Source organism: Megascapheus bottae, chromosome 8, assembly GCF_031878675.1.
Source record: "Megascapheus bottae isolate mThoBot1 chromosome 8, mThoBot2.hap1, whole genome shotgun sequence".
Taxonomy (NCBI): Eukaryota; Metazoa; Chordata; class Mammalia; order Rodentia; family Geomyidae; genus Megascapheus; species Megascapheus bottae.
In genome coordinates, this window is record NC_143516.1 from 44,854,661 (window position 1) to 44,871,887 (window position 17,227).

General features: G+C 33.3%; 1 protein-coding gene across 3 annotated transcripts in view; it reads left to right on the forward strand.

Annotated features, from left to right (window-relative positions):
• Ascc3 (activating signal cointegrator 1 complex subunit 3) overlaps nt 1-17,227 on the forward strand; it is a 246,784-nt gene that overhangs the window by 73,251 nt on the left and 156,306 nt on the right. For all 3 annotated transcript variants that reach the window (XM_090338378.1, XM_090338376.1, XM_090338377.1), the window contains 3 exons: nt 8,242-8,406; nt 12,482-12,658; nt 14,804-14,875. In XM_090338378.1, the coding sequence (XP_090194504.1) occupies nt 8,242-8,406; nt 12,482-12,658; nt 14,804-14,875 (414 nt within the window). The remainder of the gene's footprint in view (nt 1-8,241; nt 8,407-12,481; nt 12,659-14,803; nt 14,876-17,227) is intronic.

The following is a 17,227-nucleotide window of genomic DNA, read 5'->3' on the forward strand; positions in this document are numbered from 1 at the left end:
CCTCCTCCTGTTCGCCTGGGTTTTTTTTGTTTGTTTGTTTGTTTGTTTGCCAGTTCTGGGGCTTGAACTCAGGGCTTCGTCCCTGTCCTTGAGCCTTTTGGTGCTGAAGACAAGCACTCTGCCACTTGAGTCATAGCACAACTTCTGGCTTTTTCTTAGTAGTTTGTTGGAGGTAAGAGTCTCATAGACTTTTCTGTCAGGGCTAGCTTCAAACTGTGATCCTCAGATCTCAGCTTTCTGAGTAGCTAGGATTATAGGAGTGAGCCACTGGTGCCTGGCTTATCTTCTTTTTTTAAGTAATTTTTTAATGATCCTACTAATATGAAGAACCAGTGAATAAGTACCTGCAAAAACACTTATTTCTATAATTGAAATAAACTTCAGCAGCTTTTATCCTATTTTAATTTGTTGATAAGAAGTAGCTTCTACTTATGACTTGGAATTGATTGCTTGTCTGTTCTTCCCAAAGACCCCAAATAAATGTGTGGTTAATTCTTCTGAAATAAATACATCTATTGATTTATGAAAATAGTTTGAGGAAACAAAATTGGTATTATTTTAGTTGTGTTTTGTAAAAAGACAGCATAAATTTATTTCCTTCATTACTTTGTGGTATAGTTGCTTAGCATTACAATGTGATACTTTAAAGTGCTGTAATTGACTAAAATTTAATGGATAAACTGGCTTTGTAGAGATGTCAGATCAATGATGTCGTCAGTCAAATATTTAGTATCATATGTGAGGAATTTTCCCTGTCAAAGAGCACATAACTTCATCAAATTTGAAAACACTACAGAAACTCCAGAGAATGTATTCTCTGTAAGCCATATCTCAATTGTACAGATTAGAATTTAGCACAGAATAAGTTGCTACCACAAGAAAATTACACATAAGAAAAGCTTTCCTTTGGAGGAAAAAAGAGGTCATTGCAAGTTGTAGCAGGTGCCTAGCCTAAGAGACTTGAATAGTGTGAGACCCTAGGATATTGTATTGACTAGGCTGAGGTCTTTTTATGTTCTACATGCACATATGTAAACCATTTTGTGTATTTCTCTGGTATGTATTTTAAGTTTCAATTATCAAGCATTGTGTTCTTTACAGACTAATGAAATTAGACTTGACTATACATATTGTAGAATTGATGCCAAATTTCTCTAGTCAAATATCAGAGAGAATCCTGCTACTATAGGCATAAACAGATTTAATTTAGGAAGTAGTTTTTTTTCTCTCTTTTTCTGTTTTATTTCAGTACTGGTCTTTGATGAAGTAGGTGCTCTTTTCACTTGAACCACTCCTTCATCCCTTTTTAAGTCTAGTAATATCTCAAATAAAGTCTCACTTTTTGGATCACGATCTTCCTATTTACACTTACTGCATGGCTGGAATGACAAGTTAAGGTAGGGTCTCTTGAACTTGATGCTTGAGTTGGCCTCTAATTGCAATCTTTCCAAAGCCCAGGAATTGTTAGGATTACAAGCTAAAAAGTATCCTTGAACAGGAGAGCCTTGTCTCCTAATCCCCAGCATTATGTGTGCTACTTCTTCCAAAGTTTTAGGATTTCTTATTGTACTACACACACACACACACACACACACACACACACACACACACACACACACACAGATATTTTCATATATGTAAACATATGCATATATGTATATATATATATAAGATTACTTACTGAACTACATGTATATGTACATTTATATACCACATGAGATTTAAGCTAAAGTAGCATTGTAGATCTATTTTAATATAAAACTACATACATATTTTTATAATTATAAGAGGAGATTTATTAGATTGGTTTATATAATGAGAGGCTGGAGAATCTATGAATATCTGATAGGCTGGGCACTGGCAGAAGGCCGCACAAATAAACCTGAGGTAAAGACTCAAAGGAGTAAAAATGTAGTTTGGCTCACAGTTTTAGTCCATGGTTGGTTGACTGCATTGTTTCTGGGCTTGCAAGCAGAGCACCATGATGAAGGGTTGGGATGGAACAGAAGCGCTCACTTCATAGTGTTGGGGAAGCAGAGAGGAAAGATAGGAAAGGGCAGATGATAAGACATGTTCCAGTACCTGTTTCCTCGAACTAAACCCCTGCCTCCTGCAGATGTCACCACTTCCCAAAACATTGCCACCAACTGATGACCATGGGCTTATCAGACTTGTAGTTAAACCATAATCTGCCTCCATTGGCAACCAAACATTCACCAACATGTATTTCTTCATACTAGGTTTACAATTTGCAGCTGTGCGCTGTGACATGACTTTTGTGCTTAAAGATTTTCCAGTGAGTTTTTGTATTTTCATTTTATAATTGAAATCTGTCATCCTTGACATAAACATAACTAGATTCTTGAGAGAGCACTTGAGGGACCTAAAAATTAGACAAAATAGGAAGTAGATGGAACTAAACCATTTGTTGTAATGTCCCAAGTATCTAAGTGTAATTTTGTTGCCAGTATAATCTACAAACTGCCAAATTTCATTACAGAGCTATTGCCATCAGAACTACCATTTATATATCACAAGTTAATACATCAGTAATTATGTATATATTTATAAGATCTAAAACCTTGTAACTTTAATCTTTTAGTTAAAACATTCATATAATTTCTGCATTTTTTGGTTGACTTGCCATGTGATTGTGTATTTTTAAAAGTCAGGTCAAATTTGGGTCCAGGAGTTTGGCCTAGTGGTAGAGTGCTTTCCTAGCATGCATGAAGGCCTGGGTTTGATTCCTCGATACCACATACATGGCAAAAAAAAAAAAGCTGGAAGTGGTGCTGAGGTTCAAGGGGTAGAGCTCTAGCCTTGAGAAAGCCCAAGGACAGTGCTCAAACCCAGGACTGACAAAAAAAAAAAATAAATAAAGTTAGGTCAAATTCCTAAATCCTGTGAGCTAGCATGTGCTAGTTTTAGGCTGACTTCCCATTGCAAGAATTGTATTGAAAAAGTATTCATGAATTTTGCTCTTTGGCATAGGTCATAGATCACTAACAATTTTAAGTAAGTGTACTACAGCTCAGCTGTTATAAGATACCTTTTGAAAAGTTTAGTGGCATTCTTTTGCCTTCTTAATGACATAAAAATAGCGTTGTAGTAATTAATACATTGCTGGATTTTAATAACTTTGTGTTTTATTGTTCTATTTCTATATATCATTTCCTATAATTAATTTGAACATCTTTGTCCAATAAATTCTAGATACTTAAAACTTCAAAATAGTTTTATTAATTTTTCAGTCAAGAAACTTTAGTCAGGTTTAAATATTTTAATCACTAGCTTTTAATCTATAGCCATTTGTTTAAAAAATTATTTCAATAGCTAAAATAATGTAATTAAACAATAGTATATAATATGACTTAAGTAATTTCATGATAGGATTAGCAGGATTAGCTAAAAATATTGCCAGCTACTTCAATGAATGCAAACATTTCTCAATAATTAAAGTCAAATACCTACTCATTATATCTAATGAATTCATTGAAATTAGTGAAAAGTGTTGTTTGTTTGTTTTCCCAGTCCTGGGATTTGAACTCAGGACCTTGGCACTGTCCTTCAGCTTCTTTTGCTTAAGGCTAGCACTCTACCACTCAAGTCACAGTGCTACTTCTGGCTTTTGCTGTGTATGTGGTACTGAGGAATCAAATTTATAGATGCAAGGCAAGCACATTCCCATCCCTGGGGAGAAGATTTTAACATTTAAAACCTTTGTTGGATAATTGTTCTCACCAAAGGAAATGAAAATGATTTCTGCCTTGTTAGATATAGGTAATGTTTTCTATAAAGAACTTTTCCATAATAATGTTATATTCTTCTACACAAACACATAATGAAACTCCAGTATGTTGAACTTGCCATGTTCCTTACAGGTATAGCAGTTCTATTCTCTCCCAGTAACCCTTGCTGCTCCTCTTCTATCTGACCCTCCTCCTCCAAACACTATTTTGATTTCTTTCTTGGTATTCTGGCATCATTTTATAGATGCAGACAAAGCATTTGATAAGCTTCAATACCTCTTTATGGCAAGAGCTCTAGAGAAACTAGGAATCCGTGGAACATTTCTCAATATAATAAAGGCTGTATATGACAAGCATACAACCAGCATTATGTTTAATGGTGAAAAGTTAAAACCATTTCCTCTAAAATCAGGAATGAGACAAGGATGACCATTCTTTTCACTCCTCTTCAATATTGCATTGGAATTCCTAACCAGAGCAATATGGCAGGAGACAAACAAGGATCCAAATAGGAAAGAAGTGAAACTCTTGCACTCTGCAGCTGACATGATCTGTATTTAAAGAACCCCATGGACTCTTCTCCCAAGTTACTTGGGCTGATCCAAAACTTTGGCAAAAACGCAGGGTTTAAAATTAAACCCACAAAAATCAGTTGTTTTTCTGTGTGCCACCAATAAGAAGAGCAAGGCTGAAATCAGAAATGCATATCCTTTTATAATATCCTCAAAATAAAAAAAATACTGAGGAATTAACCTAACCAAAGAGGTGAAGAACCTCTATGATGATACTTTAAAAACTTAAAAAAAAAAAAAAAGGATATTTAAGGAAATGGAAAAACCTCCCATGCTCCTGGATTGGGAGAATTAATCTCATGAAAATGGCAATACTGCCCAAAGCTATCTACAAATTCAATGTAATTCTCATCAATATTCCAACCTTTTTTAAAGAAATAGAAGAACAAATCCAAAAATTCATGCGGAGTAATAGAAGACCCCTAATCGACAAACAACTCATAGCAGGAAGAACAGTGCTAGAGGAATGTCATTTCCAAACTTCAAACTTCCATAAAACTGGAGTTATAAAAAGAGCTTGGAACAAGCCTGGGGACCAACAGAAAAGAATTGAAGACCCAGACATGATCCTACAGACCTATGGCCATTGGATCTTTGATAAGGGAGCCAGAATTACCTAGATCAGTTTTAATTTTTTTTATCAAGCTACTCTAGGACATAAATCACTTTTTTTCATCTTTGTCTCTGCAATAACCATTTGTTCAGTAAAAAGTGTTGATAAAGCTGTGTTTAGACACAATGTATTTCTACCAACAAATGCAGAAAGCCCGAACCTCTGCTCTGCACTCTGACACTGGAGCTCATCTGTCTATAATTGCTGGCTCCTGATGCAGCAACAGCACTTTCTGCCTCTTGAATCTTTACATTTTTTTCTCTTTCTGAAGACATGTTAGATTACTTCAGTCTGTTAATACTTAGGGAGAAAAAGAACAGAATATAACATACTCAGTCAAACTCTTTCCTCTAACAGGCATTATTTGGCAAGAAACTTTGTGATCTCGTTCATAATTCTTAGCCCAGAATTCAAAGAGTTATATTTGGGAATAATCTATGAATGCTTGGATTCAGGCAGAACATTTTTCAGTTACTGAAACTCTCCCTCTCTGCAGTGTTTTGATAAAAGGTTTGCAGTCCTGTTCAATTACTGGATTATGCAAATAACTAAAAATTAAGATAAAAATTATCTGGTTTTTTCTTCCTTTCCTGGAGAAGAAATATATTTCACACATAGAAAAAGAATGATAAAGGAATCATGAAACATTTATGTAAAACTAAATAATTCTATAAGGTAAGTTTTTAGAACTGTTATTTAAATGAATGATCAGATTAATTGGTTCAGTCTTAGGTCCTTTTCTTTTTCTGTCAAATTGATAAACATTTTAAAATGGAATTCAACGTATTTTCATACAATGTTGTATAATCTTTTAAGTATTGTATTTTCTCAGTGGACAGGCTAAAATTGGAATAGTTTCAAATAATTATTTTTATGCTGCTGAGGGAATAAGTATTTGTACTGAAAGAAATTTAGTTGACAGTAGAAATATTGACAGTTAACCCATGCCCTAATATAAGAGCAGATGGAAATGTCTTGCATGAGTTCCAATTCATTAAGCAAATGTGACACTTTATTTTCTAGGCATTTTAGTTCAGGGAATTGAAGTGATGAAATAGTGATATAACTGAAGCCACACTACTTCTTAATTTGGTAAAAGCAAATATAGAAAAGAAAATGCTTATAAAGATTCCTAAGATTTGATAGTAAAGCTTTCTGATGTCTGGAATTTATATATTTTGTTACTATATTATTTTCTCTGAACATTTAATATATGAAAGTTCTGGCCAGGCGTCGGTGGGTCACACCTATAATCTTAGCTACTCAGAACGCTGAGATCTGAGGCTCACAGTTCAAAGCCAGCCCTGAAAGCCTGTGAGACTCTTATCTCCAATTAACCACCAGAAAACGGGAAAGTTGCATTGTGGCTCAAGTGGTTGAGGGCTAGCCATGAGCTGAAGAGCTCAGGGACAGCACCCAGGCCCAGAGTTCAAGCCCCATGACCGACCAAAAAAAATTAAAAAGGAAATTCTGGTTCAGTCATATTTATTACAGTGTTCTAGTGTACTTTGTAGTTCTTGTTGTTTTTGTTTTTATACCTATACTAGAGCTTGAGGTCAGGGCCTAGGCATTTTCCCTTACTTTTTTCACTCACTTTACCACTTAAGTTACAGTGCTACTTCAGGCTTTTTGCTAGATAATTAAAGGTAAGAGTCTCGCAGACTTTACTGCCTGGGCTGGTTTCAAACTGTGATCCTCAGATCTCAGCCTCTCAGGTAATCATGAATACAGGCCTGAGCTTTAAGGACTTGCAGTGAAAAGGCTTGTGCTTTGTGTGTATATCGTGGGTTGTTTTGAAATCTGTCATTACTCAAAATAGAGATTCAGTTTTAATTAGTGTAATATAATAAATGGATATTAATTAATGCAGTGAATTCTTCATACTATTTAGCTCTAAGAACTCATGCATCTGTTTAACATATTTCTAGTAACATCTTTTCTGTTAAATTTGATGTGATACTAACGTTGCCATTTTAGCTTTATTAAATTAGTGAAATCATTTGGATTTATAGTATTTCACACTTTAGATACTCATTGTTTAACCTTTCTCATTACTTTCTGTTAATTAACCTATAACTGCAAAGTTCTACATTGTTCATAGTTTCTAGCAACAATGATTCTCAAAGTTCAACAGGTCATGTTGATAACATTGGATTGTACATTTATTAAGAATTAATTCACTTTTTCAGTCTTAAAAATATTTTTATCCCTATATATAACTTCAAAAGTCATGTGAAATAGTATTAAAATTGTGTGAATGATAATACCTGCAAAGACAAAGCACAGTAGGGTTACTGATGGTCATTTGTCTTTGTTGTCAGTTACAGTGCTTTGGTTTTGACTTGTCACCTCATGAACTCTTTGAACTATCTACTCTTTGAACTATCTATACACAGGCTTATTTCCTAATATGACCCTCATGCAGTAGAGAATAGCCAACAACCCACCCTTCTGTCGCAGTGTGTTTTTAGAGGATCAAAACAGTTGATTCTGTAAAACATAACTAAAAATAACAGTTGATTCTGTAAAAGGTTTGTAATCACATGTTTTGCCGAGTGGTCTGCTCCTGTGCAGATTTTGTGACTATCCTAAGCCAAAAGACTAGATTCCTAGATCTCCAGCCACCCACTATTTGCTACATGTGCCAGTTGTGCTCTACTAAATGAATGCATTTTTATTTTAAAGTTCCACATGTACTACTTGTTATTGAAGGAAAGCTTTCACAAATGTTGTATCACTGGTAATTTCTTCTGAATACCAATAAGCTAGCAGTAATAACCATCCTAGACCAAATTCTTGTTTTCTTTTTTTGCTTTTCTTTCTTTCTTTCTTTCTTTTTTTTTCCCCAGTCCCAGGCTTGAAGTCAGGGCCTGAGCACTGTCCTTGCGCTTTCTAAAGGCTAGCACTCTACAACTTGAGCCTCAGCACCACTTCCAGCTTTTTTCTATGTAGGTGGTACAGAGGAATCAAACCTGGGTCTCCGTGCATTAGGCCAAACTTCCAGCCCTGCTTTTATTTCTTTCTATCCCTTTTCAGATAGAGGCCATTGTCAGTGCATGCTACTTTAAAAGTTATCTTTTTTATATGGTGAGATTTTTTTTTAAAGAGTGAAGTAATTTTTATTTCACATTACAGTTTACTAAAATAATTAGCTTTGGAGCTGTAACTAACTACTGAACTACTAGTTTAGAAAAAGATGTTTTTGACTGCCATCCACAGTGAATTAAATATAATTCTGGAATATGCTGAGCAATTTTTATCTAATCTGTATAGATATTTTTTAATGACAGTTTTTCTTACTTTGTAGATGCTTGTAACCACACCAGAAAAATGGGATGTAGTAACAAGAAAGAGTGTTGGGGATGTTGCACTTTCCCAAATTGTGAAACTCCTTATTCTGGATGAAGTACATCTGCTGCATGAAGATAGAGGGCCAGTGTTAGAAAGCATAGTTGCACGTACTTTACGGCAGGTAAGAGGAAGTTACGTCTAAGCTTATTTCAGAGGCATGATTAAGTTCTTGCAGGTCTTATTTCACTCTTTGACCAAAGTAAATACAGGATAACTTCTATTCTACACCTGTGTCACAAAGAAAATCTAATATTGACTTATCAACACAAAAATATAAGAGAACGTAGGCAAATGTATTGTTTTGATCCACTTCTCTCTTCTCTACCCGTGAAAAATCTGAACATGTTTCATATTTCTCCAGGATGCTAAGGGAAATAAGTTGCAAAATGATTGTCTGGTATAGAGAATTTTAATTAGTATTTTAGCCAAAATTTTATTTCATTTCCATATTAGATATATAACCTAAAGGTTAATTTTATACTGCATTTTTAGTGTACCTACATGTTGATTGGAGCCCATCCCATGAGGTCAGTGAATTTTCAGGCTAAAGATAGTCAACCTCTATCTCTGTCTTTGTCTCTCTCTGTCTTTATCTCTCTTTTTCTCTCTATATTATATGTACCTCTCTCTCTCCTTTGTCTCTGTCTCTCTGTCTCTCTGTATTATATGTGTACCTTCCTAAACACTTGTTGCTACATGTATTCTCAATTGTATATTTCTACTTTTAATTTTTTATAAATATGTCTTGCTCACATTGTCAGAAAAGAGGACCGAAAAAGATGTCAGCTTTTCTGTGAATTTATATAGGACATCCACATGCTTTCCAAGCCAAAACTAAAACTTGTATTATTGACATTCTCCTTTTAAAACACAGTATTTTGGAAACAAATGTTCAGCAACAGAAGAAATGGTTTAATAAACACTATCCATCCAATGAAATTCTAATTTGTTGATTTTGTAGAAAGAATGAGGTAGAACCTCATTCTAAGACATTTCTGTTAAGCTTAAAAGATATCATGTTATTCTTTTTTGAGAAGGCAAGCTGTCCTGTAGCAGCCTCATTTGTGTGAAAGTAAAGTATGATATATACCTTTTTACTCATTAACATTTTATTTAATGAACACTTAAAGTATCTGTTATGTGCTAGCTACATAATTCTAGTAATTGTAATGTAGTGAGAAATAAAGCAAATTCTGCTTCCTTACTGATGTTAGGAAGGCATAAAGTGCATATGAATCAAGGATATGCTGCAGGATTGAAAAATGGTTTCTTAACACGGAGGTGGAGCTGGAGAAGTATTTGGAAAATAACCACTTCCTACCTTGTGTAATTAAACATAAAAGCAAGTATATACTTGTAGCCATGCATGAGATACAGGAAATTGAAGTATTCAAAGTATAATTGTGAAGTTAGAAATTTTGGTTAACATGCAATTAAAGAATAATTTCAGGGATAGAAGAAGATGTCAGTCATGGATGAAGCATAGAGAAGTCAGAAACTGCCGAGTCTCTAAGGTCCTTGTTCCTACCAGGATGTACGCTGGCCCAGATTTCAAAAAAAGCACTCAAAAAGAATTCTGCAGACATCCTTTTCATAGAAGAGAGACAGAGATATTTTGATCAAGAAATATTTTATTTCTGCCTTGGTACTTTTAAAGCTTTATACTTTCTCAAGCAACTGTGATACATAAATCTGTATGTTGCATATTCATTTTCAGGGAGCAACTTACAGAGATTAGTTCATCCAGCTAAAAGTTCTATTGATAAGACCTTTTCTGGCACTGAAGAATAGTAGGAGCCAGGTACATATCAGTAGTACATAGGTGATCTGTCATTCTCATGTCTTTTAGGGGATTTAACCAGGACCACTTCCATTCCCAAGAACATACCATAGAGAAAGAAAATAGAATGCAGTCTTGCTGCTATTTCTGTAAACCTGTAAGCATATGTGTACGTACACACACACACACACACACACACACACACACAATATGTATTATGTCTCCTATTTTAGAAGTTATGTTTATGAATATTATAAACTACAGGAATTGTATACTACAGACTTATTTACATAATATGTAATGTAATTATATAGATGTAGATATTAATATAACATTACACAGATATGTAATATATGTAACCTATAATATGTAACATATACATGTATAATACATTAATTCCATCCTCAATTATTGCTGTATAGTTACCAAATTTCATTGCTATACAGTTACAGTATAGTGTTCTGCTATCTTGCTCATAAACTATTGCTTGCTTGTTTGTTATTGTAAAGAAAATATTCCAATTTCTTGTGTATATCAGACAAATATATTTAAGGCTGGTCTGTGTGTCTGGCTAATTGTAATTTCTACTTATGTGTCCGCTGTCATCTATTTGATCTTTCCCTTCCTTGTTAATACCATTGATCCATTTTTCTAAATGAAATGAATCATACTTGAAGCAGAACATATTATTGGTCGATTGACTAAGGATTAGGAGTAGCAAATTATGTAAGGATTTTTTTTTATTACTACACATGCTCATTAATGGAAAAAAATCTAGTGTTTTGTATCTGTCAAATGGTACTTCTAATGTGTTTCCTCCACTCTTTAACTTTTATCATTTTTCTTGGTCTTTACAAACTTGCAAGTTATACTTCTGTCTTCATTATTATCCCCTCATTAAATTTTAATCTCCTTCACAGAAGTGTACGATTCTTTTCATATTTCTAAAATTCCAGTCCAGTACTCATAACTTTTTATTTTGAAAACAAGTTCATGTTTGTACTTGCTCCTTGTGATTACCTGATGTTGCCAGTAGATGGTAGTGTATCACACTGTACGTACTTCAGTATTTAAAGCATAATAGGAAGCTATGCCAGTGCATTAGAGATTCTGTGATCAAAATCACATGCTAGATTTAAGACCACAGTTAGAACACACTTGGAATGATGAGAAAAGGGAAAATTAATAATATAAGTAATTAATAATATAAGTAACCCCAAATGTATTTAACAGTATTGAGCTAAGGTTTTCAATGAGCAAACTAAAATTCTCCAAACTAAAATTTTGCATGAGTAAGTACATTATAAAACACTGCTTAGTTTTTAAACAGATGATAAAGAAAAATCACTTTTATAGTGATTTCTATAAGGTATTTATACAAATATAATTTGGAGATTTGCTTAAGACATAAAAAACTCCAAATTATTCATATTGCAAGTAAAGTCCTCCAATACTTACTGTTCTAATATTATTTTCATTTAAGATATGGTTATTTTAGAATAGAACGATAGTAGAAAAGATGTCTTTTTTTGCCAAAATGTCATGTATTTAATATCAAAGCAGCTTAAAATGTGTCCAGTAAACCTAATGTTTTAAACAGTAATTTTATTTAAAATCAAGTTTCACTTTCATATCTTTTTAAGCCACCACTGGAACTACAAAGGATTATAGTATAATTAAAATTGTCGTTTTTAAATGTGGCAAAAGATACTTCTTAATAGGTATAATAACTGTTTCTTGATTTAGAGTTTCTTTGCTTGTTGTGGGCCTTGATACTATATGTCCCTCATGTTTGTAAGACTTCTTTAGTAAAAGTAAATTAATGGTAAGATGTTTTATGTGTTTTTTCTGCATTAATTGCCAAACTCCCTCCATTTATTGAGATCTTCTCTCTATGTCTCTATAATCTCAGCATCTACATCTCTAGTACCCACTGATTAGATGCTCACAGAGTTTTGATGGACATATGATTCTGGATGCCTACATTATTGAGGTTGGACTACTTTAGACTGAGCAAACTTACTAGCAATTCCTCAGAAACTACTATAAGTTAAGCTCAGCAACATATGGTCATAGTGATGCATTTTGCCACAGAATAGAAGCTCTTTACCCAAACTTAGTTTCTGTGTTAGGTGTCTGAAATTGTGATTACAGAATTTGACTTTTTGATTTTTAGTTTATAGAATTTACTGAGATTATTTGATATGATTATATATAGTTATATTTTTACTGAAGTGGTTACATAGTTCTAGTACACATATTGAATAATGACTGGGACTTACAGAGTTTTCATAAAACTTATGGTTGAACCTTAACCTCATTTCTGAGTACAATTTTTAGACGTGAAAGTATTTCTTAGTTGTATTAGTTTACTGTGTTTGATTAAAATAACCTTTAATTAAAATAATGCACCTAGGTTGAGTCTACACAGAGTATGATAAGGATTCTTGGACTGTCTGCAACTTTACCAAACTACCTTGATGTTGCTACATTTTTACATGTCAATCCCTACATTGGACTTTTCTATTTTGATGGCCGTTTCCGACCAGTACCTCTTGGACAGACTTTTTTGGGAATTAAAAGTGCAAATAAGGTAAATATTCTTTTAATTGTGCTTTTATTTATTGACTGCTGTTGAATATTTGTCTTAGATTAATGACTACAAAAAGACATTTTCTGTAGCCCATAAATATGACATACTAAACAAAATCAAGCATATTTCCTCAAATATTGGTAGTAGAGTAAGACTTCCTACAAAAAGTTAATGTTTATACTTATTGTATATATAACTGGAATCTTGAAAATTCTGTACTATGGTTTAAAAACTTCTACTTCTATCCTGAACATTTTCTTTGTTAGAGTTCATGTTATAGCACTTACTTTAGAATGTGAAGGTGTATTTCATTTTGTTTAAAGCTTATCATTTGTTCAACAACACTTTTTTTTTAAGAGAAAATAGCCTTATAATAATATTCATGGGCCTTTTGACCTCTTTCCTAAAAGAGAAAAACATAGAAATGTGTTACTGTGTCAAACTCTGTTTTAATGTGTTGCATTATTACTTGTCTAGAAGCAATTTTACTGAACAGACTTTATTGCAATATGCTGTTGTATCTACTAATAACTATGAAATGATCATTACTAAAATAGGTTATGTGAGCTAAGAACATTTGTATATTAATGCTGTTGCTCTCAATTTAAAAAGATCCTTTTCAGCTTATACACAGAGGATAGTTTTATTATATACGATTTAAGATGTATTTTAGCTTAATTGTTTCAAGAACTCTTCTGTATTGCTTGTTGCTTATTTTCTTCAGTACTGTCTTAATATATAGTTGTTTATTTATTGTAGCAGTGGGTTAAGTGTATTACTGTTTCTAGATTGTTTTCAGCTTTATAATTTAAATGACAACAGATGGTTATCATAGAGAGATATTAACAGAAGAAAATTATTTCAGAGGCTTGTCAGCCATCTTAAACTTTATTTTCTTTCCAGTTCATCATACAAATTGGTTAATCGCTTAATGCTAATTAAATTCAAAGTATTTTTCATCACAATATGTTAATATTATAATCATTAACAAAATGGTTTTCAGTGATTAAATGCCATAATTATTTTGAAGGGTTAGAAATTTGACATTCTAAAAATTACATCTTATGTACCGTAAACAAAAAAATTATATATATTTGTTACGAATATAGATGTTTTTCATAGTAAAATTTATCAGTTTTTATCTTCAGTGGAAATGCAGTTAACTATTAAGCATGTCCACAGGATGTTGTTAGTATGTATTATAACCGATTGTAATTTTGTTCTTTGTTGTGAATAGAAATCCTTTTGGATTTCTGAGAGCTTCAACTAATACTGTAGAAGAGATTTGCTTTCTGTGAGAGAATATGAAAAAGCACCATGTGTTATACTTTCAACGTGAAATAATGACTTTGGCCAGAACTGAGAAAGTTAGTGGCATTTATTTTATAGAGCAAAGTGGATATGATTATTTTCTAATAATTACTTGGAATAAAGTATTCTTTGTCATCTAATCTTTTTTAGCTACTATCAGTTACAGCATGTCAGAATTTTTAAATGTGTGCCTATTGAGCAAAAAAAAAAAAGCACCAGTCATACTAATTTTAAATACATATGAGTCTTCTTTAGGTTATAATTCTATATGTCACTTCATTTTCTTCCGGTTGTATTCTCACCACTTTGAAAACTGTATATAGAAGACTGGACTTTTTCAAAAACTCAGAGAAAACTTTAATATTTCCTTTAGAATAATAGTGACTTAACTTGTATATTTCCTTAAAGACAGTGTCTTCTGTTTTGTCAGTCCTGGGCCTTGAACTCAGGGCCTGGGCACTGTCCTTGGGCTTTCTCAAGGCCAGAGCTCTACCACTTGAGCCACAGCACCATTTCTGGCATTTTTGTATGTATGTGGTACCGAGGAATCAAACCTGGGTCTTCGTGCATTCTAGGCAAGCACTCTACCACTAGGCTAAACTCCTGGCCCCAAGACAGTGTATTCTTAAAATCATGACACTTTCAAATTATGCTCTGAAATCATGGCTTTGAGGTACTTTAAATTGAAAATATATCCTATAGGTAGTACTGTGTTGTTTGTGTTACATTAATTACTTCTGTATTCTAATTCCTCCATAAGTTTTTTTAACTACATCTAGTTAGAAAGTTTATCATTGTTTCACTTTATAATTTTCATGTTTTGAAACCTTCCAGATGCAACAATTGAATAACATGGATGAAGTTTGTTATGAAAGTGTTTTGAAGCAAGTCAAGTCTGGACACCAGGTAAACAGAATTGATTTTGTTTTTTAGAGAGCAATTAATGGTAAGGATTTATTTTAGAATCCTCAGTTAAAATTCTTCAATTTGGAGACAGAGCTTTTTTCTTTCATTTTCTTTCCTGGTAGTCCTAGGGTTTAAACTCAAGACCTTTTGCTTACCTAGCAAGTATATCCCTTTCAGCCTTTTTACTTTAGATTATTTTTCAGATAATGTCCTATATATAGTCTTTGTTCATGGCTAGCCTTAGACTGTGGTCCTCTAATCTCCACATCTAACATAACTGGATTGTTGGCATCTGTCTTGAACATTGTTTTGAGAAAGAATCTCACTAATTTTTCACCTGTGCTCACCTCAACCCACCATCCTTCCTACTCTCCTTCCCTTAAAGCTGAGATTATAAGCTCATGCCACCCTGCCTGGATCTCAGAGGTCTTATTTCTTTTTTTATATAGATTTTTATTTTAATTAATAGAAGGGTTACATTATATTTGCCAGACAGAAGTGCATTAATTCACATACATTGATACCCTTTCTCATGTCTTGGTCCCCATTTCCCCTCCCCTACCCCCACCCCTGATCTTGTTTTCCCCCTTCCCTATCCAATTTCAAATAACCAAATACGCATATATCCAATATATCAGATAACAAAGTGAAATACTGTAACAATATGAGATAACCAAGGGACAGCAAAAGAGATGAGAGATAACATAGTACATTAAGGACAACAATCACTCATTATATGGCTTTTGTTTCTATATCCTAGAGGTCTTTTCATTTAGTGTCATACTGTATGGCCTTATGTATCTAGGTTTTGCTCTATTGCAAATCTCTGCTAGGAGAGCCCAAGGTTTCTACTGATGATGACAAATGAGGGAAACCATTGAGCCTATGTTCCCTTGAGTCTGGCTTACTTCACTTAATATGATTTTTTCTAAGTCTTTCTACACCTATAGATATTATACTTAAAAAGTATAATCACTGAATTATATATAATGTACTTGTAAATTTTTATGTTCCAGTGGATGAGTTATGAAGGAATATTTGTAAATTAGTTTATACTGTGGTAAATACTATTTGATTTTGATGAATTGTTATGTCTTCAAATACTTAACACATTTTATGAAGTGAGGATAATAGGAAATACAAAATACATTGAAACTATGTATCTCTCGGTGAAATTTCATTCTCATGCTAGTGATATTGTAAAGCTTAGGTCATTGCCTTTAAATTTTGAATACTGATCTGCTAAAGCAATAAATCTTTTACACTGAAGCGGTCATCTCATGGTGAGAGTTCTTTTTTTAAGATATTGTTTCACTTCTTTAAATTCCTTATACTAGGAAAGCCTTCAAATTGAACTGCTAACTAATCTTTGGCCCATCAGATTATTCAGTTTAGTCAAAGTGTTGTTATTGAGAAGACAGCTAAATAGGCAGTGCACATGATTTTCTTGTTAGGAAGGGTACTTTCTAGCTTCTAACTCCTATTTGGTTATCTTTTAAATATCTTAGCAGTTAGTATGCAGTAATAAAAATTATGTAAATCAGTTTATTCTGTTCTTAGTGAATTTTTACTTATACTACCTTTGCCATATTCACTCTCCCAGCCAAAAATACCAAAATGTCTTCAGTTTATTTTGTCTTATCTTCAGGTTCTATAGTATCTTAGTTTTTTTTTTCTGTTTTCCCTAAGTACTTTGATTTTTATTAAATTGGTATTAAAATGATTGAAATATATGTCCACTTAAAAATGGTACAGTGACATTCAAACAACTAAGTAGTTTTGATGATAGAAATTAACAAACTTATGCAGCCTGGAGTTTGGCCTAGTGGTAGAGTGCTTGCCTAGAATACACAAAGACCTGAGTTCTACTCCTCTGTAACACATACATAGAAAAAAATAAAAGGCCGGAAGTGATGCTGTGGCTCAAGTGATAGAGCGCAAACCTTGAAAAAGCCCAAGGACAATTCTCAGACCCTGACTTCAAGCCCCAGGACTAACCAAAAAGAAAAAAAAACAAGAATAGAAATTAAGAACTTCTTTATACAAGTGAACCTATTTTATTTCTGCTCATTTGTGTTAAGTAAGAAAGAGAAATTTCATGATGTTCAAAAGCCATACCAGTGTTCTCCGATCATACTGTTCCATGGGTTTCAGCATACCAATCTTCTAAACTTGTGTGCCCCTGTACTTAATAGATTTTATGTGCAGCTTTGCCGTAAAAGTATTAAAAACAGTAGGAGGCAGTTGTGTTCCACTCAGGCATGTGTGATGACAGATGGAGAAAATCTTTTCATGTTGATTTTCAGCAGTCCTACTCTGCAAGACTTCAAGCTCTTCTTGGCTACTGGGAAA